General features: G+C 42.9%; 3 protein-coding genes across 7 annotated transcripts in view; 1 reads left to right on the top strand and 2 right to left on the bottom strand.

The window, feature by feature from the left end:
* The window catches only part of LOC129837900 (arf-GAP with dual PH domain-containing protein 1), a 34,079-nt gene extending 24,547 nt beyond the window's left edge, over positions 1-9,532 (bottom strand). The window contains exon 1 of one of the 2 annotated variants that reach the window (XM_055904446.1): positions 9,136-9,532. In XM_055904446.1, coding sequence (XP_055760421.1) covers positions 9,136-9,226 — 91 coding nt within the window. In that variant the 5' untranslated portion in view covers positions 9,227-9,532. The remainder of the gene's footprint in view (positions 1-9,135) is intronic. The other variant, XM_055904539.1, reaches the window with a different exon arrangement.
* Positions 9,533-13,417: 3,885 nt separating this feature from the next.
* On the bottom strand, positions 13,418-16,660 carry LOC129837998 (RNA-binding protein with serine-rich domain 1-like). The gene is made up of 7 exons (XM_055904654.1): positions 16,564-16,660; positions 15,756-15,911; positions 15,404-15,571; positions 14,972-15,077; positions 14,619-14,772; positions 14,284-14,428; positions 13,418-14,009 (listed from the first exon to the last, which is right to left on the bottom strand). The coding sequence occupies exons 1-7, from the start codon at positions 16,632-16,634 to the stop codon at positions 13,904-13,906; spliced, it is 906 nt and encodes a 301-aa protein (XP_055760629.1). The 5' UTR covers positions 16,635-16,660; the 3' UTR covers positions 13,418-13,903.
* A 353-nt stretch (positions 16,661-17,013) lies between these two features.
* LOC129838058 (vesicle transport through interaction with t-SNAREs homolog 1A-like) overlaps positions 17,014-26,826 on the top strand; it is a 234,886-nt gene continuing 225,073 nt past the window's right edge. For all 4 annotated transcript variants that reach the window (XM_055904776.1, XM_055904864.1, XM_055904946.1 and 1 more), the window contains exons 1-3: positions 17,014-17,229; positions 23,677-23,735; positions 26,136-26,246. In XM_055904776.1, the coding sequence (XP_055760751.1) occupies positions 17,136-17,229; positions 23,677-23,735; positions 26,136-26,246 (264 nt within the window). In that variant the 5' untranslated portion in view covers positions 17,014-17,135. The remainder of the gene's footprint in view (positions 17,230-23,676; positions 23,736-26,135; positions 26,247-26,826) is intronic.

Here is a 26,826-nt window from a genome sequence, read left to right on the forward strand (position 1 = left end):
GGTGTTACAAAAACCCAAATGTATTGAAACCCCTGTGTCTTCCATTGGAACGGACAGAGTGTCTTCAAAGAGCTGTTGAGTGTAAGATTGAGAGAGCAAACAGTGGATTTGTTCAAATGTATCTTATATCCTAAATACTTGCCGTACTGAGCAATTGTGTCTAAAATGGGAGGGATTTCTCAGGGTTGTATATGTAGAGCAAGACATCATCGGCGTAGAGCGAAGTTTTGTGCTACAGGCCGCCTGCAGAAACACCCATAAAACTTGGATTGCTCCTTATCAACTCTGCCAAAGGCTCCGCCACCAACAAGTAGAGCAGGGGGGACCGAGAGTATCCTTGTCTTGTACCACTTCCCAAAGGGAATCGGTCAGAATTCAGACCATTAGTAGTCACCGTGGCATTTGGATGACAGTATAGGGACTTCATCCATTTAATAAAGTTTGGGCCCATATTGAACTTTTCTAAGACTGAAAACAGAAAGCTCCACACCATCCTGTCGAACACCTTCTCAGGATCAAGTGAAGCCAGCAGGACAGAGGTCTTCTGTGCGTTTACTTGATCTATAATATCAAGAAGACGGTGAACGTTATCAGAAGAGAACCTGTCTCTAATAAATCCAGTTTGGCCCGCTTTTATTATTTTGTGAAGAAGAGTATTTAGTCTTTTGGCGAGCAATTTGGTAATTATTTTTTAGTCGAAATCCAACAAGCTTATGGGCCGGAAGGGCGAGCAGGATAGAGGGTCCTTGTCTTTTTTGAGCAACACTGTAATGAGGGCTGTGTACATACAGTCTGGGAGAGCTCAGTTTTTGCAAAAATCATCCAGCATTGGCATGAAAATAGGGCTAAGCTGGGGCCAAAAAGCTTTGTAGAACTCTCTGAGGAATCCATCTGGGCCTGGGGACTTGTTAGGTGGCATGGAGGTGATTGCCTCCAGGACCTCCTCAGGAGTGAAGAGGGAGTTGAGATCTTCTTGGTCGGTCTCTGATAGTTTAGGTAGCGAGATTCCCTCTGGGAAGGAATGGAGTTCTGCATCTGTATGTTTTCTCTCAGAAGTATATCGTTTGCTGCAAAAATCATGAAAAGTTAAATGTATCTTATTTGGATCATATGCTAGTCGGATGGCCATGATTGTACACTCTGACTGCTCTTTTTTTATTATTGGTAAGCAAGCAATCTACTAGGCCTATTGCTATACTCATGGTATTTCTGTTTAGTAAAGAGGTCAAAGTGGAGGTGGACAAAGGCGTGATCTGAAAGCGCTATGGATCCGATTGTACACGTGGCAGAATTTATGAAAATCTTTGGGATAAAAATGTAATCTATACGAGAGTAGGTGTTATGGACATTAGAGTAGTATGTATAGTCCATAGATGAGCTATTAGTCTCTCTCCAGATATCTATCAGTCCCATCTCTTTAGTAAGAGAGTTCAACATCTTTGCAGATCTGGGATTTGTGGTGGGGACTTGAGATGATTTGTCCAGGGTTGGGTTCAGGGTACAATTAAAATCTCCGGCCAACACTCCAAAGGAAACACAATGCTTATTGAACAGGGTTATCATTTTTAACATGAATGCAGGCGTATGCGTATATATTTAAGATAGTAATTGTTTGCCCATACAGTGACCGACCCAGTTATCAGAATAAATCTCCCCTCCGGATCAGATATGTTTTTGTCAATTATGAATAGAACATGCTTATGGATAAGTATGTCTGTGCCTCTACTGTTTGATTTGAAAGACGAGAAAACACCTGTCCCACCCAAGCTCTGCGGAGTTTGGAATATTCGGCATCACAGAGGTGTGCCTCTTGCAATAGCGCAATGTCTGCTCTTTCCTTTTTAAGAACAAATAGTGTATTTTTCAGTTTTAATGCATGACCTAGACCATGACAGTTCCATGTCAGTACATTTAAGGTACTAGTCAACGTCATCGAGCAGTAATCAAACTCTAGTGCAAGTCAGCTCTGGGAATAGGTGGATAATAGTTATAGCTATGATCACATAAAACAAAAATAAATGGTGTACATAAAAGAACAATCTCTGAACACCCCAGCCGAGTTCCAAAACAACTCGACATATCCCGTTGGATCTATTACCCCCCCGCTCAGTCTCAATTCTGTGTTGCGAAAAACGGGAACAGTTAGCAACGCACAATGTCCCCTCCCCCAAAAATGCCTCATCCTCTCTGCCCCGCATTAAGTAAGTGACAACGTAGCCCCCGTCCAGACCACAGTAAAAAATTTGTAGAAAATAAAATCAATAGCCCAGCCTACAAATATCAGCCCCAAAGGACATAGGTCTAATCATTTGGACCAAATAAAACAGAAATGATGGAGCAAATCCTTAAGAGGGATCTATAGGATAAGTTGTTTGTTTTTATTAAAACGAAATATGAACAGGATAAGACCATAGGCATAAAATCGACACATTGAGCCTCTCGTTAGGTCTGTAAATGTGTCGTAATCGACAGGCTATAAATGGTGGAGGCCTATGTGAAAATGATAACTACAAATAATAATTTTAAAAAGGGGACATAAAAGTAGACTAAAACGTTAGTAGGCCTAGGTTAGGCTATAGGCCTATCCCTCTCTCAGCTAAAAGAAAATAAATACAAATTAGACAGTTATAATGACATTTAGCTGGGCGGGCGGGTGGGTTATTGGATGGCGGCCATATGTTGTCTTACCTCCATTAGTAATAACAGTAATTGCTTTTAATCATTGGTCCATTTCTCAGTGGCCAGGATTGTCCTTCAAAAAACGTTTTGCCTCTTCGGGAGTTTTGATGTGTCGCAGGGCTTCTTGGTGAAGAATCCTGAGCTCATTTGGGTATTTGAATCCCCTAAAGACGCCTCGGTCAATGGAGTATTTGTCACGATCGTGTGGAGGATTGACGGACCAAAACGCAGCATTTGGAAAATAAGTCATCTCTTTTATTTTAGAAGAAGGCAAAACGAAACAAAAACACTTACGAACTAACCAAAACAATAAACGACCATGAAGCTAATAAAACGTAGTGCACACACAGGCTACAAACGTATAACATAGACAATTACCCACATCAAACGAAAGCCTATGGCTACCTTAAATATGGCTCCCAATCAGAGACAACAGAAATCAGCTGTCTCTAATTGGGAACCCATTCAGGCAACCATAGACTCTCCTAGACAACTACACCCAACATAGACACAGCTAGACACATACACTCAACACAAACCCATACACTACACCCAACACCCCCTTTACCATATAACCACCCAAAACCGATAAAACACAAACATTCCCCATGTCACACCCTGACCTAACTAAAATAATAAAGAAAACAAAGAATACTAAGGCCAGGGCGTGACATAAACCCCCCCCCCCCTTAAGGTGCGAACTCCGAGCGCACCAGCACACAGTCTAGGGGAGGGTCTGGGTGGGCTTCCTTCCACGGTGGCGGCTCCGGCACTGGTTGTGGTCCCCACCCCACCACAGTCACTAACCGCCTACTTAGCTTCCTCCAAATGACCCCCCTCCACATTAACCCCACTGCATTAAGGGGCAGTTCCGGACTAAGGGGCAGCTCCGGACTAAGGGGCAGCTCCGGACTAAGGGGCAGCTCCGGACTAAGCGGCAGTACCAGGGTAAGGGGCAGCACCAGGACAAGGGAGAGCACCAGGATAAGGGGCAGCACCAGGATAAGGGGCAGCTCTGGACTGAGGAACGGCAGCTCCGGACTGAGGGACTGCAGCTCCGGACTGAGGGACTGCAGCTCCGGACTGAGGGACTGCAGCTCCGGACTGAGGGACTGCAGCTCCGGACTGAGGGACGGCCCATGGCTGGCTGACGGATCTGGCTGCTCATGGCTGGCTGACGGATCTGGCTGCTCATGGCTGGCTGACGGATCTGGCTGCTCATGGCTGGCTGACGGATCTGGCTGCTCATGGCTGGCTGACGGATCTGGCTGCTCATGGCTGGCTGACGGATCTGGCTGCTCATGGCTGGCTGACGGATCTGGCTGCTCATGGCTGGCTGACGGATCTGGCTGCTCATGGCTGGCTGACGGATCTGGCTGCTCATGGCTGGCTGACGGATCTGGCTGCTCATGGCTGGCTGACGGATCTGGCTGCTCATGGCTGGCTGACGGATCTGGCTGCTCATGGCTGGCTGACGGATCTGGCTGCTCATGGCTGGCTGACGGCTCTGGCAGATCCTGTCTGGTTGGCGGCTCTGGCAGATCCTGTCTGGTTGGCGGCTCTGGCAGATCCTGTCTGGTTGGCGGCTCTGGCAGATCCTGTCTGGTTGGCGGCTCTGGCAGATCCTGTCTGGTTGGCGGCTCTGGCAGATCCTGTCTGGTTGGCGGCTCTGGCAGATCCTGTCTGGTTGGCGGCTCTGGCAGATCCTGTCTGACGAATGGCTCTAGCGGCTCCTGACTGACGAACGGCTCTGACGGCTCGGGACAGACGGGCGGCACTAATGGCTCGGGGCAGACGGATGGCTCAGATGGCACTGGGTAGACGGATGGCTCAGATGGCGCTGGGTAGACGGATGGCTCAGATGGCGCTGGGTAGACGGATGGCTCAGATGGCGCTTGGCAGACGGGCAGTTCAGGCATCGCTGTGCAGACGGCAGACTCTTGCCGGCTGAGGCGCACTGTAGGCCTGGTGCGTGGTGCCGGAACTGGTGGTACCGGGCTGGGGACACGCATCTCAGGGCTAGTGCGGGGAGCAGCAACAGGACGCACAGGACTCTGGGGACACACAGGAGGCCTGGTGCGTGGTTTAGGCACTGGTGGTAAAGGGCTGGAGACACGCACCATAGGGCTAGTGCGTGGAGGAGGCACTGGTGGTACTGGGTAGGGGCGGGGAGGTGGCGCCGGAAATACCGGACCGTGCATGCGTACTGGCTCCCTTGAGCACTGAGCCTGCCCAACCTTACCTGGTTGTATGCTCCCCGTCGCCTGACCAGTGCGGGGAGGTGGAATAACCCGCACCGGGCTATGTAGGCGAACCGGGGACACCATGCGTAAGGCTGGTGCCATGTACGCCGGCCCGAGGAGACGCACTGGTGACCAGATGCGTTGGGCCGGCTTCATGACATACGGCTCAACGCTCAATCTAGCCCGGCCGATACGTGGAGCTGGAATGTACCGAACCGGGCTATGCACGCGTACAGGAGACACCGTGCGCTCTACTGCGTAACACGGTGTCTGCCCGTACTCTCGCTCTCCACGGTAAGTACAGGGAGTAGGCGCAGGTTTCCTACCTGACTTCGCCACACTCCCTTTAAGGCCCCCCCCAAGACATTTTTGGGTTGTACTCACGGGCTTCCAGCCTTGTTTCCGTGCTGCCTCCTCATATCGCCTACTCTCGGCTTTAGCTGCCTCCAGCTCTTCACGAGGAAGGCGATATTCTCCCGGTTGTGCCCAAGGCCCCTTACCTTCCAGTATCTCCTCCCATGTCCAAGAATCCTGTGTAGGTGGGTCCTGTTGCCGCTTTACATGCCGCTTGGTCCTGTATTGGTGGGTAATTCTGTCACGATCGTGTGGAGGATTGACGGACCAAAACGCAGCATTTGGAAAATAAGCCATCTCTTTTATTTTAGAAGAAGGCAAAACGAAACAAAAACACTTACGAACTAACCAAAACAATAAACGACCGTGAAGCTAATAAAACGTAGTGCACACACAGGCTACAAACGTATAACATAGACAATTACCCACATCAAACGAAAGCCTATGGCTACCTTAAATATGGCTCCCAATCAGAGACAACAGAAATCAGCTGTCTCTAATTGGGGACCCATTCAGGCAACCATAGACTCTCCTAGACAACTACACCCAACATAGACACAGCTAGACACATACACTCAACACCCCCTTTACCATATAACCACCCAAAACCGATAAAACACAAACATTCCCCATGTCACACCCTGACCTAACTAAAATAAAAAAACAAAGAATACTAAGGCCAGGGCGTGACACGTTCCTTGTCGGTGAATCTCAGGAAACGTATGGTGAGTGGGCGCGGTGGTTGTCTTGGCTGCTGATGTGGGCCTCAGTGCTCGGTGAGCTCTCTCCAGTTCTATGGGCCTGTCGGTGGACAGGTGGAGCCACTTGGAAAGTTTGTCTTGCAGGTAGCAGTGGGATGTTTCCCTCTTCTTTTTCGGCCAGATTTAATAGAACACAATTATTCCTTTGCCTCCTATTTTCCAGGTCCTCTGTTTTCTCTTCCAGATGCTCTATTTTCTTTTTAGCAGATGCTGTTGTTTCCATGGCGTCTGTCAGTGAGTTTTCCATGGATAGGATTCAACCCTCTGCCTCATCCAGGCACCCCGCGTTGATGGTTATCTTGTTGTTGATGTCAGGCAAAGAATTTTCCAGGGTTGTCACCTTGCCCCCTATCGCACTGAGCTGAGAGTTAATGCCATATAATTTGATGTTGAGTTCGGTACATTGGGATCTCAGCTCAGAAAGGATGTCTTCGACAGAGTGCGAGGTTGGCAGTTGTTGGGCCTCGGGAGGGGACGGGTCCTCTTGCTCCTGGCGCTAGCTTTTTCTGAAGCTAGCTGTTTCTTGGAGACTTTTTCTGAAGCTAGCTGTTTCTTGGAGGCTTTTTCCGTGGCTATTGCTCGAGTCCGGGTAAAAATGTCACCTGTAATGTCGCCTTTTGTAGCTGCCATGACTTTTTGACTAATGACTAATGAGTTTAACTTGAAGTGGAGGTAAGATGAAGAATTGGAAACTATTTGTGCGGAGCTCTTAGTTCATGCAGCCTTCTCGTTTAAGGGTCACGTGATCCCCTCCAAAAACAGATTTTCTAAATGTGTAAATGTATAATAAAAAAAAAATCACATTTACATAAGTATTCAGACCCTTTACTCATCACTTTGTTGAAGCACCTTTGGCAGCGATTACAGCCTCGAGTCTTTGTGGGTATGCTTGGCACACCTGTATTTGGGGAGTCTCCCATTCTTCTCTGCAGAACCTCTCAAGCTCTGTCAGGTTGGATGGGGAGCGTCACTGCACGGACATTTTCAGGTCTCTCCAGAGATGTTCAATCAGCTGTCCGGGTGGCTGGTCAGATGATCCAGCAGGTGAAGAAGCCAGATGTGGAGGTCCTGGGCAGGCGTGGTTACACGTTGTTTGTTAGGCCATTTGGAAATACTGCCAAATTCTCTAAAATGACATTGTAGGCAGCTTATGGTAGAGAAATGAACATTAAATTATCTTGCAACCGCTCTGGTGGACAGTCCTGTAGTCTGCATGCCAATTGCACGCTCCCTCAACTTGAGACATCTGTGGCATTGTGTTGTATGGCAAAAGTGCACATTTTAGAATGGCCTTTCATTGTCCCCAGCACAAGGTGCACCTGTGTAATGACCATGCTGTTTAATTAGCTTCTTGATATGCCACACCTGTCAGGTGGATGGATTATCTTGGCAAAAGATAAATGCAGACTAACATGGATGTAAACAAATTTGAGAGAAATAAGCTTTTTGTGTATGGAAAATTTTGGGATGTTTCATTTCAGCACATGAAACCTGGGACCAACACATTACATGTTGCATTTATATTTTTGTTCAGTGTACAATACATTCAGAAACACATTGAGGCAGAAGTAGCCCTTAACTACAGATCTAGGATCAGATTACTCTACTTAGTAATTGTAAGTTTAACTACTAGTCTAGGGGATGAAATATCTGGCCTTGCTTTATAGCACTAATTCACGCAGCGGAGACATTCTGAACATTGGCATAATACTGTGTGACATCAATGTGTGGGAGCAGATGACTAATAATTTGGCAGTGATACATCACTGGTGTAAATTAGCCTGCGTTAAACAGTGGAATACACTATATGGATTAAAGTGAGCTGAAGGAAATTAATTTCTGCTTTTGTGTTCCAACTTGTTTCTACCTCGAATTAGTCATTTTGGAAGTTTTTCTTGGTAAGCCCTTTTCAAATTAAATACACTACTTCCTCATTGAACAAAACACTTATTTTATAATAAAAACCTGACCTGAGAAACTGAAATGTTTATCTCCACGACAAACACATTAGTCATAAAGGAAGGGAACGTTGTGAGGTGAGACTTACTATCTATATGCGTTATTTGACATCTGCATCACAAAGTCGTAATGAAGAAATGCAGCACAGACTGCCAGTAGTGAAAGTACGTGTTTATGATCATTCCTCATGTAACCTATAGACATGGTGCCACTGCCAAACATAGGTGCCCACTGCCAAGAAATCCTGGGTGGGCAGAGCTCCAGCACTGGGCATCAGTCCCATCCTGGAACCTCCCCACCAGCTCACTTTTATCACTGTGAGATGAGAAGGGGAAGAAGAGAGGAAGTCCTATAATGCAGAAGTGGTGGCGAGGGGCCGGGGAGGGATGTGACAATAGTTACTGTAAAGCCAAATTGAAATGACCATCCGCAATATGAAAATACACTCTCAAAAGGTTGTTGCATACTGACAGACAAGACTGAGTGACACCCATTACGCACACCTCAAACACTGAGGACACAGAAACACACTGAGGATTGTACATTTGAGTAATTTAGCAGATGCTCTAATCCAGAGCGATTTATATTGATGTCACACAATGACTACTAGCCACCACAAACACTCCAAACGGCAATAACAGGTGACAAACAGGACAGGGATGACTCAGCAACACCACACATGTAATCAATTTAACCACATGATGGAAGGTACTCAGTGAAGTATAGGACTTTTGTTTACCGGGTCTGCATGTCTCAATACATATGGCAGTTCTCCATATAGACTACAGCCTTACAAGGTCCAAAGTCCAGCTCCTCAATAGGCACTGGCTGCCAATCTGATATAAGGTGTGTCTCGAAAGCAATTCATATTATTTTCTGTTTCCACACCTTTTGTTTTTAGTGCACTAGAATTAGGCCTTTTGCTGTTAAATAAAATATAGACATCAGATAGGGAGAGCACTGACTTGTCACATTGACAATGGTAACAGAAAACAATAGGCTATTCAAGATTCAATGGCAGGTGCATTCGCTACTAGGATGATGAGACCTCGCGCGTCGCTCATATGCACACGTGAGCACATGCATAGGGACCGGTAAAATATTTGGCGCCCCTCTTTTATTAAGAGTTCGTTTCCTACCTGCATTGCCACAATCCGCACATGCATCGTTTCCAGGTCTGGTCAGGACATCTAGCAAGAGCCGTTTATTCGTCTCCGACTCCGAGGCCATAGTCACCGTTTGATCTCCACCCAATCCGAAAGACTTCAATACAAAGCACGTTAACTAGGATAAAGCAACAATAAAATTGTGACCTTGTACTTTACTCAAAATGTTTAAAAAAAATGCTAATAATGAATAGCCTATGATAAATCAGCGTGGATGATGTGATGATTTGAAGGTTTGGCAAGTCTCTCTCTCCTGACTACAGCTCTATTAGGCTACGAAGTCTTGCTAACTGCATTATCTCAAGTCTGTCATCCCCTCCTTTTACCCAGACTCATCCTTCTGCAGTTGCAGTGAGACCTCCAGTGGTATGATGATCATGAAACAATTTCTGACTACCTGTGTCATTTTTTATTTCTTACAGTGACAGCCAACATATGTATACGTTTTTATCAGGACTACTTTGTGCACCTTAGACAAAATAAACTATTTCACTGTTTAAGATTTGACAGCAGACTAGCTGGCTCGTACTTTTACTTATTTTTCTCACAGAATGTCTAAACTTTGTTTCTGTCTCTTTAAAAGTTAGCAGATTGTCGAAAACGTAATCGATGTTATGGGTTGATTATTCATGTCTAGCTCAGAACGTTTGGCTACGTCAGAACTATGCGGCGCTTCATATATACTGCAGGCTTGCATGACTTATTGGTGAAGGTCTTGTTTATTTTTTGTCTCGACCGCTACAGTATGCACTTTAGCAGTAAGTTTTTTCGGCCCTGTACTCCCGACAAAGGATAATTTCGGTAAGAAAAATAAACCACTTGTTGTTGAGCAACAGACTCGTTGGTTCAAGCAATAGCTTTTTTATTTATTTGTAATTATTATTTGAATAACTCCAAATTGTATAAACATACGGAAGTTGAATTATACATTGAAAATGTATATTTAGCCAGCAATAGATGCGTGACGTGCGTAGCAACTGGATCGTCACTAGTTGCCACAGTCATAATTATTGCTAAACCCCACCTACAGGTGCCTTCGGAAAGTATTCAGACCCCTTGACTTTTTCCACATTTTGTTACAGCACAGCCTTATTCTAAAATGGATTAAATAAACCAAAAATCATTTCTACAATCTACACAGAATACCCCATACTGACAAAGTGAAAACAGGTTCTTAGAATTGTTTTGCTAATATATTCAAAACAAAAATACTTTATTTACTTTGAGAAGTTTTGCTAGCTTGAGATTTCAGTTTAATCTTCAGAATTTCTTGTTTAACAGACTCCTACAAATCCAAGTTGTGTGCTACACTATTTTACTATAATTTCATTACATCCAGCCTGTCTATGTATACAGTGCATTCAGAAATTATTCAGACCCCTTCCCTTTTTCCACATTTTCCTACATTACAGCTTTATTCTAAAATGAATTAAATGAAACATTTTCCTCATCAATCTACACACAATACCCCATAATGACAAAGCAAAAAGTAAAAAAAAATTTTTTTGCAAATTACCTTATTTACATAAGTATTCAGACCTTTTGCTATGAGACTCGAAATTGAGCTCAGGTGCATCCTGTTTCCATTGATTATCCTTGATGTTTCTACAACTTGATTGGAGTTCACCTGTAGTAAATTGAATTGATTGGACATGATTTGTAAAGGCACACACCTGTCTATATAAGGTCCCACAGCAAAAACCAAGCCACGAGGTTGAAGAAATTGTCCGTAGAGCTCAGAGACAGGATTGTGTTGAGGCACAGATCTGGGGAAGGGTACTAACACATATCTGCAGTATTGAAGGTCCCCAAGAACACAGTGGCCTCCATCATTCTTAAATGGAAGAAGTTTGTAACCACCAAGTCTTTTCCTAGAGAAGGGCCTTGGTCAGGGAGGTGACCAAGAACCTGATGGTCACACTGACAGAGTTCCACTGTGGAGATGGGAGAACCTTCCAGAAGGATAACCATCTCTGCAGCACTCCACCAATCAGGCCTTTATGGTAGAGTGGCCAGACGGAAGCCACTCCTCAGTTAAAGGCACATGAAAGCCCACTTGCCAAAAAGCACCTAAAGGACTTTGATCATGAGAATCAAGATTCTCTGGTCTGAAGAAACCAAGATTGATTTCTTTGGCCTGAATGCCAAGCGTCACGTCTGGAGGAAACCTGGCACCATCCCCACAGTGAAGTATGGTGGTGGCATCATGCTGTGGAGATGTCTTTCAGTGGCAGGGACTGGGAGAGTAGTCAGGATCAAGGGAAAGATGAACGGAGCAAAGTACAGATAGATCCTTGATGAAAACCTGCTCCAGAGCACTCAGGACCTCAGACTGGGGCAAAGGTTCACATTCCAACAAACCTAAGCACACAGCCAAGACAATGCAGGAGTGGCTTTGGGACAAGTCTCTGAATGTCCTTGAGTTGCCCAGCTAGTGCCGACTTGAACCCAATCGAACATCCCAGGAGAGACCTGTAAATAGCTGTGCAGCAACACTCCCCATCCAACCTCACAGAGCTTGAGAGGATCTGCAGAGAATGGGAGAAACTCCCCAAATACAGGTGTGCCAAGCTTGTAGCGTCATACCCAAGATGACACAATGCTGTAATTGCTGCCAAAGATAATTCAACAAAGTACTGAGTAGAGTCTAAATACTTATGTAAATGTATTATTTCAGTTTCACACTTTTTCTAAATGAGCAAACATTTATAAAAACATGTTTTTGCTTTGTTATTATGGGGTATTGTGTATAGATTGATGAGGGGAAAAAACGACGTAATACATTTTATAATAAGGCTGTAACGTAACAAAATGTGGAAAAATTTGAGGGGTCTGAATACTTCCAAAGGCACTGTATGGAGACATACAGTGATGGAAGCATTTCCTCAAAGTTACCCAAACAAATATAATCCCACGCCCCTGTATATCTAAAATGTATCTTCTTAAAATCTGTTTTTTAAACCTAACCTAAAGATCAAACTGCAAATATTTGTTTATTATTTTTTGATTAAGCCAATTTCGACTTTGTGGTAACTAGTCACAACCCAGCAACTGCGCAGCTTCACATAACTTCTGTAGTTTCCAGCTGTAGCTGGTTGCTTTTCAAATGCCAGGAAAAGGGGCATTTGAGCACATGTGTATGAGATCTGTGAAATGACAGTTCAACTGCTTTTGCTCTCCCTGTAGCTGTCTAGTGTTTGAAATACAATGCAACATCGCATCTCTTGCCGGAGACTATCCAGGCTGTATCACATCCGGACGTGACTGGGAGTCCCATAGGGCGGCCCACAATTGGCCCAGCGTCGTCATTGTAAATAAGAATTTGTTCTTTAAAAACAAAAAGTACCTTTATTAAACTTGGCAAGTCAGTTAAGAACAAATTCTTATTTACATTGACGGCATACCGAGGAACAGTGGGTTAACTGCCTTGATCAGGGGCAGAACGACAGATTTGTACCTTATCAGCTCAGGGATTCGATCCAGCAACCTTTCGGTTACTGTCCCAACGCTCTAACCACTACCTGCCGTTCTTAACTGATTTGCCTAGTTAAATAAAAAGCATTCAAAGAAAAAGTGCTTGAAAGACAGCAGCTATTATATCTCCATGTGTCAATGGACTACCTTGAATGCCAGGTGGATAAGTGAGTGTGGCGCTGTTCTTATTTCCTGTTGAGAATGAGATGACTAGATATAAACACGACTGCTCTCATCACCAATGTGAAACTATCCTCCGCTATTTCAGGCAGCTGATGGCCAAAGAACCTCTGGAAAAGCTGGGGTTCAAAGACCTGATGGACAAACCCAGCCAGGAGGCCATACCCTGAACTTCCCTTCCTATACAGATGGATACTGTCATTTTTGTCAAAAATGTTACCTTTAACTGTTGCAGTGATATACTAAACATGAAGATAGTGTCCCCGCTTCCTCTCCGTGTGTATACAATGAAAATGCAATCGGCATTTCAAGCTTCGTATAAATATTTAGGTAAATTAACAATGCCTTTTTGTGTGTGTGGGTTCGATGTTGGATATAGATTGACAGTAAATAAGTTATTTGAGGTGGCTTACAGTTCTCCCCGGAAGTGGTGTTTCACGCTTGTGTGCATGCACATGGTACACAAAATATCTTCTCTCAGTCTAGCTAGCCTACACTTCTGCATAATGAATGAGGTAACATGCTTTGAGGCTTGTATCAAGTGTAGCAAAGTGCCTTACTAACTACTCGAGGCACTATGGAATGTTGTAGCATGGTGTGATTGAGTCTGACGAAAACAAGTCAACTTTATTAAAACATCAGACAGCACATGTCAAGCTGGCTCAACTAAAGAGTTGTAACAGTTGCATATTAAAACAAAACGCACAAATCTATGTGCAAACAAAAAACTAAAATGAGAATTCTGTAAACACAATGTGTCAACCACAACTCAGCTGTTGAGGACAAAAAAAACCCGGCTTGAGAGCAGGGCTCACTTCACTCCTCGACACAGTGCTAGCTTGCCTCAGATTGAGCAAAGCAATCAACATGATGCTTATAGACCAATAACAATACACTATGACGAGAGAAAGGCTGTCATGCTTTCACCTGTAATGTCCTGTGAGATCAGTGAACATGGAGGGAAGGGCTAGGAAAGGAAGCTAAGTCGAACTTTGGATACAGCCAAACTGCTACAGTGGAGAACAGGAAGGTGGGAGAAGGATAGGAGGGAGGAGAGTAGCTGTGAGGTGAGAGGTTTCAGGCAGCTCTACCGGGAGGAATTGGAGCTGGAGCGTGAGCGGTGGCGTCTGCGACCGGGTGAGCGTGAACGAGTCCTGCGGCGAACCGGAGAGCGTCTCCGTGGTGACCGAGATCTTTGGGAAACAGAGAGAGGAGGATGAAAACAAAGGTCAAGAACAGGGGGATGACAAAGGTCTTTAACTTTCCAACTGAGGGGATACATGGTCATCTGCCATTCATTCTGTAATCAGCGATTCAGAACAGAGGATACAGATGTTACCATAATAAAATAACAGGAAAAAAGTACATCTCTGTGTAATAAACACAGAAATGTACTGTGAAACATGTAATTATTGTGACTGACAAACATCCACACACACATTGACATCAACACTGTAGGAGACTGACCTTCTCCTCAGGCGTGGAGGGGTGCGTCGCCACATCGGGGGTGGTGGGGGCATCCTGCGAGGGGGGGAGGGCCTGCGAGGGGGCGGGCGTATTACCCTAGGAGCCAGCACGGCAGTGGCTGTGATCTCCTGTCCGTCAATCTGACCTGCAGACAACAAATAGAGGTACATTTTTAAATGATGTTCTAATTGTATGATTCAGGAAAAAAAAACTCAGAGGATAGGTTATGGACAGAGAGTTCAATAGAGTAGAGCGCTGTAGAGTTGACTTTTACAATGCATTCAAACTAGAGATGCTAACTGCATGTACACCCAGAACCATTGGTCTCCACCAACCTCCATCCATCTGTTGAAGAGCCTTCTCGGCCTCATCGGCATTCTCAAACTCCACGTACGCGTAGCCCTTTGACAGGTGTGGGCGGAGCCTGTCCACAGGCATGTCAATCATCTTGATTTTGCCATAGGTGCTGAAGATCTCCTGGATGTGTTCCTGAAAAGAGCAGAGACTTTAGTCAAAACCCAACCCCTGAGATATTGCTCTTTACTTCAACAAACCTCCAATGCCTTCAACATGCGGTCTGCAGCTTGACACAAAAAATGCATTCAAATAGGCTATATGGAATCCCATTGATGTGCACATACACTGTATTCATGTACACTTGTAGACTGGGTGAGTCATTTTGACTCACCTTGACAACGTTTCTGGTGAGGCGGCCCAGGAACACCTTAGTTGGTCGGGGGCTGGGGCTCCTCTTACGCCTCTCCTTGTCATCCTTTTTCACTAATGACTTGGATCTAGAGGACAAACAGAAGAGGTCTTACTCTTTATTCCTTCACTCAAAAAAGATGCAACTTCCAAGATCACAGATCCCATCTCCTTAATCCTGTTTTTGGATTAGCTTTAGGAGTGATCACAAACCCTGGTCCAGCAGAGTTACGGAGCATGCAGGCTTTTTTGTCAGCCCAGCACTAACATACCTGAAACAACCAATGAAGGTTTACATGTTAAACCATTAGGTGAACTGAAAGTATTTAGTGCTGGTGTGGAACAAAAGCCTGCACGCACTAACTCAGGGCTGGGATTGGAGACCACCGCTTTACACTTTACAGGTCACACATACTTGGACCGTGAGCGGCGGTGGTTGTCGTGGCGGCGGCGACTGGGCGACCCGGAGCTGGTTGAGCTAGAAGATCGGGAGCTGGTAGACCCGGAGTGGCTTGAAGCAGAGGAGGAACTGGAGCCGCTGGAAGAACCGGAGCTGGAGCCAGAGCTGCTACTGGAGCTGGACCTGAGGGAAGAACGGGAGAGGGGCATACTTTAGACCCGAGTGAAGACAGAAAGACGGGCTTACTGTGGGGCATCAGAAAGCAGTGACTGCAGAGATAACTTGTGTGATAAAAACAAGAGATGCTATGGTAAGGGTACAGTGATAGTAAGAGAGACGAGAAAGGAGGTCACAAATAGTGTCTGACCTGCTGCTCCCAGTGGAGCTACGTCGCTTGCGTCCCTTCTCCTTCTCCCTGCCCCTGTCCTTCTCAGCTCCCTCCTTGGTGGCACCCGTTTTCTCCTTTCCTCGCTCTTTTGCCTTGTCATCCATATGCTCCTTTCTCCTCACTGGAGAAGGTGCCCTGTAGATTGATAGTAGAATGACTGTCTATATATAGTTAGAGGACAAGTAGAAACTATTCAGACTTTAGCTACAATTCCAGTCTGTGATGCAATATGTTGCATATACAGTATGTTTGTGAGCTTGTTAGTGAAACTCTAAGGCACATAACGTTACACATCTATAATCCAAATATATCCTGCTGGCTAGATCATTTCAGTGATATAACATTGTCTTGCTTCATGACGGTCAACTGATAATTCAGGGACATGGCGGGAAAAACGATCTAACGTTACTTACGTTGTAGACTAAATCTGATTCGAATTTTCTGAACCGACAATAAATCAAATCTGTCTGTGCCCTTGAGCAAGGCACGTAACCCTGATTTACTAAAAGGGCGCCATACTACTATGGTTGACCCTGTAAAAACAACACATTTCCCTGCACTTATCCGGCGTGTGACAACAAAACATATTTGTATGTTTTTTTGGGGCCGACGTGCCCACACAACTAGATTTATCTAGATACCCTCTATTTTGCTAATTCAAAGACACATCGGTGAAATATACTCTTGAGTCAAACTGCGTTTCCTAAAACAACAACATAACATCCATCATACGTCTATATACAATCGTTAATTCGACGATTAAAGCGGATTGAATAGGAACATTTACATATTTGTTCTGGTTGCAGCTACACGTCGCAGAGAGATGACGTAGAAAAATTGAGCCGGAGAATGTGACATTTCAAAAGACGCACAGCTCCCTCTGCTGTATTTTATTGGAATAGGACTCTTTGACAGGTATATATTGTGTATCACATTTTGATACATTAAAGACAATATGTGGGATTAGTAGAGATGATGAATGTGTATGCCTCTTTAACATTGTAGCAACATCCTTTATTCTGTATAAATGTTCGATGTCTTCTTAAAAACAAATTGTTTATTCTATTTCAATGTGATGAAGCTATAAATAAATGTGTAGCTAATGCATAAACTGTAGTTAATACGATGTCTTTCATTTCTCTGTACACGTATTTTTTTTTCTGTCCACGCATGGAGAAAGTTTTGACACTTCATTGGAAGAACCAGTGAATTAGTTAACAGTTGCTGCTTTCTCACCGGGTAACATTTTCTGTAACGCAACACGGAAGTGACGGCCCGCTTTCGCAGAAAGCGTTGTTTTGCTTAATCTTCAGCTACTTTTCAGCCAAGAAGACACCTGTTTTACAGTCAAACTTCACTATGTCTTCAGATTTTGAAGCCTATGAACAGGACTTTGGAACCCTGACAGCAGAAATAACCAACAAAATTGGAAGGATTCCCAAATTAGGTGGAGGTAAACCACGTTAAGCTCTATTAGTTTGCCAACGAATTACTTCTGTCATGTCAACAAATGAATAATGCAACTAGCTAGTTAGCTAGTTTCACATTACACGTATTTTACGCAAATGTCATATTCACTGCCGAATATTTAGCAACCTAAAGCAATTCCACTAGCTTTCTGCTAGTGAAATAACGACGTTACCTATCCAACTAACTAGCTATTTAGTTTGTCAGCTATCTAGCTAACGTTCGCTATCAAAGAGCCATTAATAGGTATTGAGCATTCAGATGCTGTGCTGACAAACGCACAGCAGTTTAATTCTACATTTATGATGATATATTCTTGAAGGGAGATTGAATCCTGGTTCAATGGCAATAGGTTGTCCGGCTCCTAGCATTGGTACTTAATATAAAATATTATCTTTGAATCCTGGTTCAATGGCAATAGTTTGTCCGGCTCCTAGCATTGGTACTTAATATAAAATATTATCTTTCAATCATGTACCTAGGCTAAACATAATAGGATTGGACTTTTAATAAAGTAAAACGAGACTTCATTCATATCTAGAACATGATGTGGGCTACATAGAAAAATAAATAATTGTCTTGTTTGTGAAGATGTAGGCTTTAGTGGGACTGAATTGTTGAGTCAAGCCACTTAAAAGTGCAGTATACCTAATCCATCATTTTATTTGTTCATTGTTCCACTTCTAAAGTGGGTAATAGGATATAAAGTAGGCCCACATTTAAGAAACGAGATGAAATTGCCCTTCCTCCCTACATTTATTCCAAAACACAAGAAAGAGGGTTTTGACACCAACCTTCTCAGATTGTTCTGAAATCGTTTCAGTAGTTAGAAATGGATAAGATTAGCATTCCTAAAAACATAATTTTTTTGAAATATAATTTGATCTCTGAGAAATTATGCTGATTGATTGCACCCATTTTAATTTATAGGATTCATATAATCTTCAAAAAATATAGTATGTAACATCTGATTTGGACCATACTTCTTCCTAAAAATGAGTAAGACATGAGGAATTCAATCCAATTATCAAAAGCCACTCACCGACCACCCACACCACACTAGAGAGCAATAGGCACTAACTCCGCCATGGTTTGTTGGACAAAGCCTATGGGAATATGAATGGAGTTTTTGTAGGGGTTTTGAATAAACCCCCGAAAAATAAGGTCTGTGGTAAACACAGGCTTAGGAGAACTTACAGATTTTGTTCTATGAGATCATCTTCATTAGTTAAAGGTTACATTTTGTGGATTTAATGCATTTATCTAATAAAATAAGCACATTAATGTTTCATAATTAATAAAGGTTATGTTAACTGACTGGTATCATCCCATAGAATTAAACGTATAAGGTCTCCTAAGCATGTGTTAACTTCAGACCATATTTTTGGCCTTTATCTCAAAACCCTATTCTTTCCCCATAGGGATGACTGAACGAACGAGAGGTATCTATCTCATTTTTGTTTTTTGACTACAAGCTGGCGAGTGCTATTAGCTGAATTTCTCAGAGATCAAATACAATTTAAAATGGGCAACAGTAAACATGTCGTCCACCCCGAATGATGCAGCACCTTTGGGCCAATTGAGACTTTGTGTGTGATTTAACACGTTTTAGTTAATTACTGTACAGTAGCTCCCACCATCGGCCAATCAGTGTAATTTTGTAACTGACTGATCTCTATAGCGAAGATGCGTCATTCATCCAGGTTTCGTCCAAATCGGGCCAGTGCTGTCTGAGATATCACGTGTGACGAACGTTCCTAACACACAGAGACACATCCACAGTCCCCTCCATGATTTCCATAGTCCCCTCCCTGATTTCATCGATATGCATGTTCTTCCATATGTTAAGTCTTGACAGTGTTTGCAACATGTGTACCACATTTAGTTACAATATGAATATCCTTGACTGATTTATATGCATTTCTGTGCCAGACCACGCCCACGTGAATGGTTATTGGTCAATAGTGGCCATGTTGTTTTAGGTACTAGTCTGGAAAATATTGCTTTGAGAACCTTTATCCATAGATGCCACATATCAAATTTTGTGCAGCTCAGTCATTTGGTGCCAGAAGAGTAGTGTTTAAGTAGAAAATCCATTATGGTGGACCAGAGGCAGATTTGTTCCTTGTGAGGAGAGGTACCTATGTACCGCATTTCATGACTTTAGGTCAAATGGGGTGAGGGGCGTGACCTTTTGAAGTTTGCATTTTCAATCTCGTATTATAGCGCCACCATCTGGCCAATCAGTGTAGTTTAGTAAATGCCAGATCTGTTTGGCAAAACATATAATTTAGCCAAGTTGTCAACTGGGCCTGTACTGTCTGCAATATCTCATGGGACTTACTTACGGAGAGTTGATTAACTATAGCACCTCCTAATGGACGGAGACGGATCCACAGTCCCCTCCCCCATTTACATCGTGGTGGACAATAAACCATACAACTCTATGCACAAGGACTTCTTTTAACAATTTCCTTTTTTTTTTTTACTAATACACATTTACTTGAACAGTTCAGATGTGAAGTTGGGTAACATAATCACAGTTTGTGCTGTTGGTACCGTGTATGTAAAGAGTTGTGTGGTTTAACTTTGTAGACGTTCGTTATTGTTTCACATACATTTTTTTAAGTGAAAAAGACTAGTCTCAACATCAATCTGTTACCGTGGAATTGACCTTATTCATAGTTGTATGCTAATGTTCTTTATTTTGAGCTCAAATATTTATTGTGAATGCTTCTAGTATAGGTCTAGTATAGGTATAGGTCTAGTATAGGTATAGGTCTAGTATAAGTCTCCTTGCAAGTGAACAATTGTCTGACTTCTGTTTGCAGATAGCTGATTAGTATATTTGTAGCAGGGATGTGTTATTCTTACGGGATATTTACACCTCCCTAGACGTCTTGTCCTCTGCCAGGGATTTGGAGTAGGTGGAGGGAGAATGAGCCTAACCAGGGCATTTGGTATCAATGCAGTTAAGCATGAGATCTACGAGGAATGACACAAAACACCTATACGCATCGATCCCCAATTCAAATGTTTAAGATACAAGTGCATCGGTTTGCAGACCCCAAAAATCGATCCAAATGTAGCATGCATCGGTCAGAAAATCCATTCGAACATTTCGAATTGCCGGTTCACAATATTTTTTTGCTCATATTACATTCTTTCTACCTTCCGAAAATACCTCCGATTTTGTGACAACTGATTCATCCTCTCCTTCAGCATCGAACTCCATGTAACCACTCACTCTGCCCAGCTTCGCGTGTTGACCCATGCAAGGTAGACGGCCGGTTCCTGATCTTGCACATCTGTGCGGCACGGTCAGCATTCAAATGCTAAAATGGCTTGCGTGATATGAGGCTTCATTAGTTGAGTGACAACCTACGTCATTTGCTAGCTTATTGTTATCTATCAGCTGTTGAAGATGGTGTTTTACCAGAATAAAAGTCAGCTATTGCAGACAGAACTCTCATCTGGCAACGTGGGCCAGCATCCCTGTGCAATGATTTCTACTCCTTGTAGTCCACGGCGCGATGAATTGAGGCTGTTCTGAGGGCAAAATGGGGTGCAACTCAATATTAGGAAGGTGTTCCTAATGTTCTGTACACACAGTATATATTCATTGGCCATGTCATAGCTAAATTATGAAAATGTACACATTACGAGCTGACACTTAATGTGCAGAAATGACAACTTAATAAGTGGGTGATGGGGATTTCAGAACCGAAGTGAGGGGACATAAAAACCTAGGCTACTTTGCCACTAATCTGATTGTGGTAGTGGGGTGGTAGATGCCTAGTCTACTTTATGGCTCAGATCAGGTGCCTATATCGTAAATACACCATAGACATGCATCACGCACGCACGCACGCACACACACACACACACACACACACAAAGTCAGCTCAGAGGCCCAACTCATGGGCTCCATCATCATCATATTTCTATTTAGAATGGAAAATTAATGTGGGGGGGGGGGGGGGTTCTGTGATGGTTAAACGTTTTTAGTGTAAACTTAAGCTACTAAAACCGGATAAAAAGTATGTATAAAAGATAATGTCGAAATATATTTAGAAATAAGAGAGAACTAACAATCACCCGCCCCCGCTGCTATCTTTGCCACCCCGCTGAAAAAAAATCCTGGTTGAAGCACTGCGTAGCCAATCGTCTTGAAAGGGAAAGATACACATCCCTAAGATCTACCCATTACTAACTTTTCTGTCTTAGTCTCAATTTTAACCAGATGAATTTCACCTTTTTGTTCATGCCTTTTAGGAATTCGCTCCTGAAATTAGGATAAGAGACTGTAGAGAGGCCCGAGAGCCTAACATCATGTATCATAACTGTAAATATACCTGTACTGGTCTCATAGTTAAGTAAACACTTTATTTTAAAACCAAAGGCTGTCTACATATTCACCGGCCACAGCCTGTTCACCCACTGAACAACAAACAAAAGATCTGCAGCTGGCATTGTCTTCCTTTGCTTAGCTCATATTTGCTAGGTCTGTTGCTTGTTTATTTTCCTACGCTATGGCTCATGGGAATTTGCATTTGATTTGAATTGTCATGGTTTGAATTGTCTTCTTGACGGAAACAATGTGTCTTTTCCACAGTGTAATTTCACCATGTTTTCCCACCACCCAGCATGTTAAAATAAGCCTGCGTGAATATGAACTAAGGCGGAAGCCCATGATACCCAGCAGTCATTGTTACGTGTCCTCTGCTCCTACCAAAACAGTTTGCACTTGAATTTCAATTCCATTCCTACTCATGAAGACATTTCTCATTTCTTTCTCTCCTCCCTCAAGTGCCTGAACTGTGCCCGTCGGTTGGCAGCCCTCAATTTCATACGATGACAATAGCTTCGACAAAAGCTTTTTGTCCCCAGTGTTGCTGTGTTTCCCGACGTCACTTATGCACAATCGCTGATAATGGCTGTGGCACGCGAAGAAACGTCCTTGACCGTGTCTTGGCCAAGCCTTCAGCATTCACGCCAGAATCAAATTGAAAATGTGTTTTTGTTTTGCTTTGTTACTGTCTGAAAAACGTGGGACTGAGGTTTGAATAAGAGTACAATGTATTGCAAGGTCTCGTTCCATTAAACATTCTTTTTTTTTTCTTCTCAAGAGTGTTTATGGAAAGCTGAAGGCCTGTCAATCACTGGCTATTAAATATTGAGCAGAGATACCGAGCTCAACTTACATTTTTTGCGGCCTGTCTACAAAACGACTCGTCTATCAGACTGCGGTACTCCTAGTAAATAGCCATGCATATTTCAGGATTATTTTGTCCAGGCCAATGTTGGCGAGGGCTACACCACCTCACCTCGAGGAGAATCGCCCCCGGCTGTTTACTTGTGTAGGCTGTGAGGTTTTCAAATTGGATTTGATGTCTGACAAAAGGCAGTGCAGACTCAGGGGTAAAACAATGAAGATCTTCTCTTGGCATTCACACTTATGTCCTGTTACTGATAGGCTAGCCTTGTGGTTGGTTTTTGATCTGGAAGTTTCTGGTAGTGTGGGCTTTCAGCTACATGTCAATTGTTGAAAATTTGGTCAAATAGGCCTATTTAACAAACATTGGTCCATAGCAGGGTAGGTCTTTTATAATGATCCTTGACTTCTTAGATGTTGGTTTCAACTCTGGGCCGTCAAAGCATCAGTTTACGTTAGACAAATAAAATAAATGTCCAAATGTGTACCGAGAATATTAGGAGTATTTATCTCGATTGTTGTTGCTGCTACTAGGGATCGGTGCACATACTGGAGTACACGATTCAAGATTTGCATTCGATTGCTGAAAATCCATTTGCCAGGTTACATTTATAATAACAAACCATGTCAAACTTTAAGATGTGTTGCATGTTTTCTGAGTAGCTGTAGCTATGTCAAACAGACTGAGAAATGACATGTTCATATCAGAACCAGTATTTGGAACAACCTGTCAACGTTTACCTTCAGACCTGTTTCACACATGTGGAGCACTTGCTACACATAACAGAATAAGTTCAGCCAGAATTGAGAGATTACACAATCATTTACAACATTCCATATTGAACTCTTATGGCCAAATGAGTTTCAAGTCATGATTTGCAATCGAAGCCTTTGGGTGAGCGTAGAGCAGCGTTTTAGTCATTATTAGTGGGACTCTGAGTTGAGAAAATCTGGCAACCTACTAAAGCTGACATTTCTTTTTGAGTTGGTACGAGGTGTCTCGTTGCTCCTCTAACAAAAGCCAACAAAGGCCTTTTACACGTGGATAAATAAAATACTTCAAATGTGGCTCAGCGTGCGGAGAGAATGTGTAAATATATCTTCAGATGCATTCTGGTGTGTGTTTTCAATCCCCTTGTCGCGGGGGAGTTGGGTTGTTGTCATAACGCACTGCTCCTCTGTCGACTGATCAATATGTTTCTCCTGTTTCCTTTTCAGAGGAGAAGACACAGCTGGTTCTAAATGTCGACAAACAGCTCGAAGAAGTCAGAGAGTTGGTACGTCTTTGATCAGTAATTTCCGCTCTTCACATTAAAAAAAAAATATAGTAATAATGTATTTGGAAAAGGAAACAAGACAATTTCACCGGTGCACGAAGACAACGGCACCTGTGTTATCCTAACGGCGACATGACACGCACATACTTCACGTGGTGGAATGCTGTTCAGCACAATAACGGCGTGATCACTTTTAGCTTTTAAGTGACACACCCGTGACACATTTCGAGCCATTATTTGGAGGAGGGAGTCTTCCCGTCATGTTAAAACATTTAAGGAAGTGAACTAATGTGTAAATTGTCGACGTAGTTGTCTTATTATGTTGTCTTGATTAGGCTTCTCCAAATCCACCTCAGAGAGTCTTGTCTCTCTGTACCTCTAATGTACTCTACGTGACACTGTTGGGTCTCAACATGTCTTTAAAATGACAGTCCTTCAAATTGATTGCATCTTATTTATTTACCAAACTGCCTTTCTGTCATAACTTTTTTTTAAATCGTTGATGAATGACCCGAAGAAGAGCAAGGTGTCAGTAAATCAACATCGAAAAATATTTCGTTAGGGCTGCTGAAGTAGCTCATGTTGAAGTTTTGCTAGCTTGAGATTTCAGTTTAATCTTCAGAATCTCTTGTCTTACAGACTCCTACAAATCCAAGTTGTGTGCTACACTATTTTACTATAATTTCATTACATCCAGCCTGTCTATGTATACAGTGCATTCAGAAATTATTCAGACCCCTTCCCCTTTTCTACATTACAGCCTTATTCTAAAATGAATTAAATAAAACATTTTCCTCAGCAATCTACACACAATGCCCCATAATGACAAAGTGAAAAACAGGTTTAGACATTTTTGCAATTTTATTAAAAATAAACAGATACCTTATTTACATAACTATTCAGACCCTTTGCTATTGTCTCGAAATTGAGCTCAGGTGCATCCTGTTTCCATTGATGGTCCTTGAGGTGTTTCTACAACTTGATTGGAGTACATCTGTTGTAAATTCAAATAATTGGACATGATCTGGAAAGGCACACACCTGTCTATATAAGGTCCCACAGTTGACATGGCATGTCAGAGCAAAAACCAAGCCATGAGGTGGAAGGAATTGTCCGTAGAGCTCCGAGACTGGATTGTGTCGAGGCACAGATCTGGGGAAGGGTATCAAAAAGATGCCTGCAACATTGAAGGTTCTCAAGAACACAGTGGACTCCGTCATTCTTAAATGGAAGAAGTTTGGAACCACCAAGTCTCTTCCTAGAACTGTCCGCCCGTCCAAACTGAGCATTCGGTGGAGAAGGGCCATGGTCAGGGAGGTGACCAATAACCCAATGGTCAATCTGACAGAGCTCCAGAGTTCCACTGTGGAGATGGGAGAACCTTCCAAAAGGACAACCATCTCTGCAGCACTCCACCAATCAGGCCTTTATGGTAAAGTACAGAGAGATCCTTGATGAAAACCTGCTCCAGAGCGCTCAGGACCTCAGACTGGGGTGATAATTCACCTTCCAACAGGACCACAACCCTAAGCACACAGCCAAGACAACGCAGAAGTGGCTTAGGTGACAAGTCTATACATTTCCTTGAGGGGCCCAGCCACTCGAACATCTCTGGAGAAACCTTAAAATAGCTGTGCAGCGATGCTCCCCATCCAACCTGACAGCTTGAGAGGATCTGCAGAGAAGAATAGGAGAAACTCCCCAAATACAGGTGTGCCAAGCTTGTAGCGTCATACCCAAGAAGACTCAATGCTGTAATCACTGCCAAAGCTACTTCAATAAAGTACTGAACACTTTTGTAAATATAATTTCATTTATTTTATGAATTAGCAAAACTTTCTAAAAATGTGTCTTTGCTTTGTCATTATGGAGTATTGTGTGTAGATTGAGATGTGTGTATGTATGTGTATATATATATATATATATATATATATATATATATATATATATATATATATATATATATATATATATATATATAGATATATATATATATATAAATATATATATATATATATATATATAGATATATATATATATATATAAAAAATCAATTTTAGACTAAGGCTGTAACGCAACACAATTTAAACAAATTCTAGTGGTCTGAATACTTTCTGAATGCTCTGTACATTAAATTCAACACTTTACATAAAATGTCCCTTAACAGTGTAGTCACTACATGCTAAACGGACTACTTACGTAACAGTAAAGTGTACAATAAGTTGAGTTTAACAACAATCTTTCAATGAAAATCTGTTTTGACATATTTCCACAATTGTATGCTACCCAGCTATAATTGCATAGTTTAGACCTATGTTCTAGCGAATTTTGCCAATATAATGTTCATAAAAAAATAATAATAATTGAATGGTGAATTAACTGGTTGATTGCTGGACCTAGATGGAGCAGATGGATCTGGAGGTGCGTGAGCTCCCCATCCAGAACAGAGGCATGTACCAGAGCAGACTGAAGAGCTATAAGGGGGAGATGGAGAAGCTGGAGAAAGACTTTGTGAGTACCCCACCATAACACCTCATTTGTCTTAGTGAATAGCTATGCATACTACTGACAGCCTCCCCCACCCCCCCTAATAAAATGTGTTGTTTTACAGGGTCAGCCATATCAGTAAGGCGGCCCAGGGGGAAAAATTAGGGTTACGCGCCTTGCTCAATGTAACATTGACGCCTACTGATGGCGTTTGACCTTTTGGTATGGCAAGAAGGATTCTATTGCGTGTTCTTGCACACACGTAAGCATGTGTTTTTGTGTGCTTGTGTGTGTATTGTAAGTGAACGCCAAAATTTACACACAATATACACAGGTATAGTTCTGAGCATACGTACACTTTCTAACATACGCTCACACTTTCTGAAACACACGCACTCGGACTGAAACTGAAGGTCATTGGCATGTCCACTGTGGCTAATTCTTTTTGTGTCTGTTTTTGAAAGCCCAAGTAGCATCCATAGGAGTGTGGGCTTGTGTTGATGCTTCAGAACATGGCCTCGTTTAGTAATTTATAAACTGCACCTGTCTGTCTAGAACCCTCCACCGTACACATATCAAACCTTAATGAGGAATGAAGTGTTTC

Source organism: Salvelinus fontinalis, chromosome 1, assembly GCF_029448725.1.
Source record: "Salvelinus fontinalis isolate EN_2023a chromosome 1, ASM2944872v1, whole genome shotgun sequence".
NCBI classification, from domain to species: domain Eukaryota; kingdom Metazoa; phylum Chordata; class Actinopteri; order Salmoniformes; family Salmonidae; genus Salvelinus; species Salvelinus fontinalis.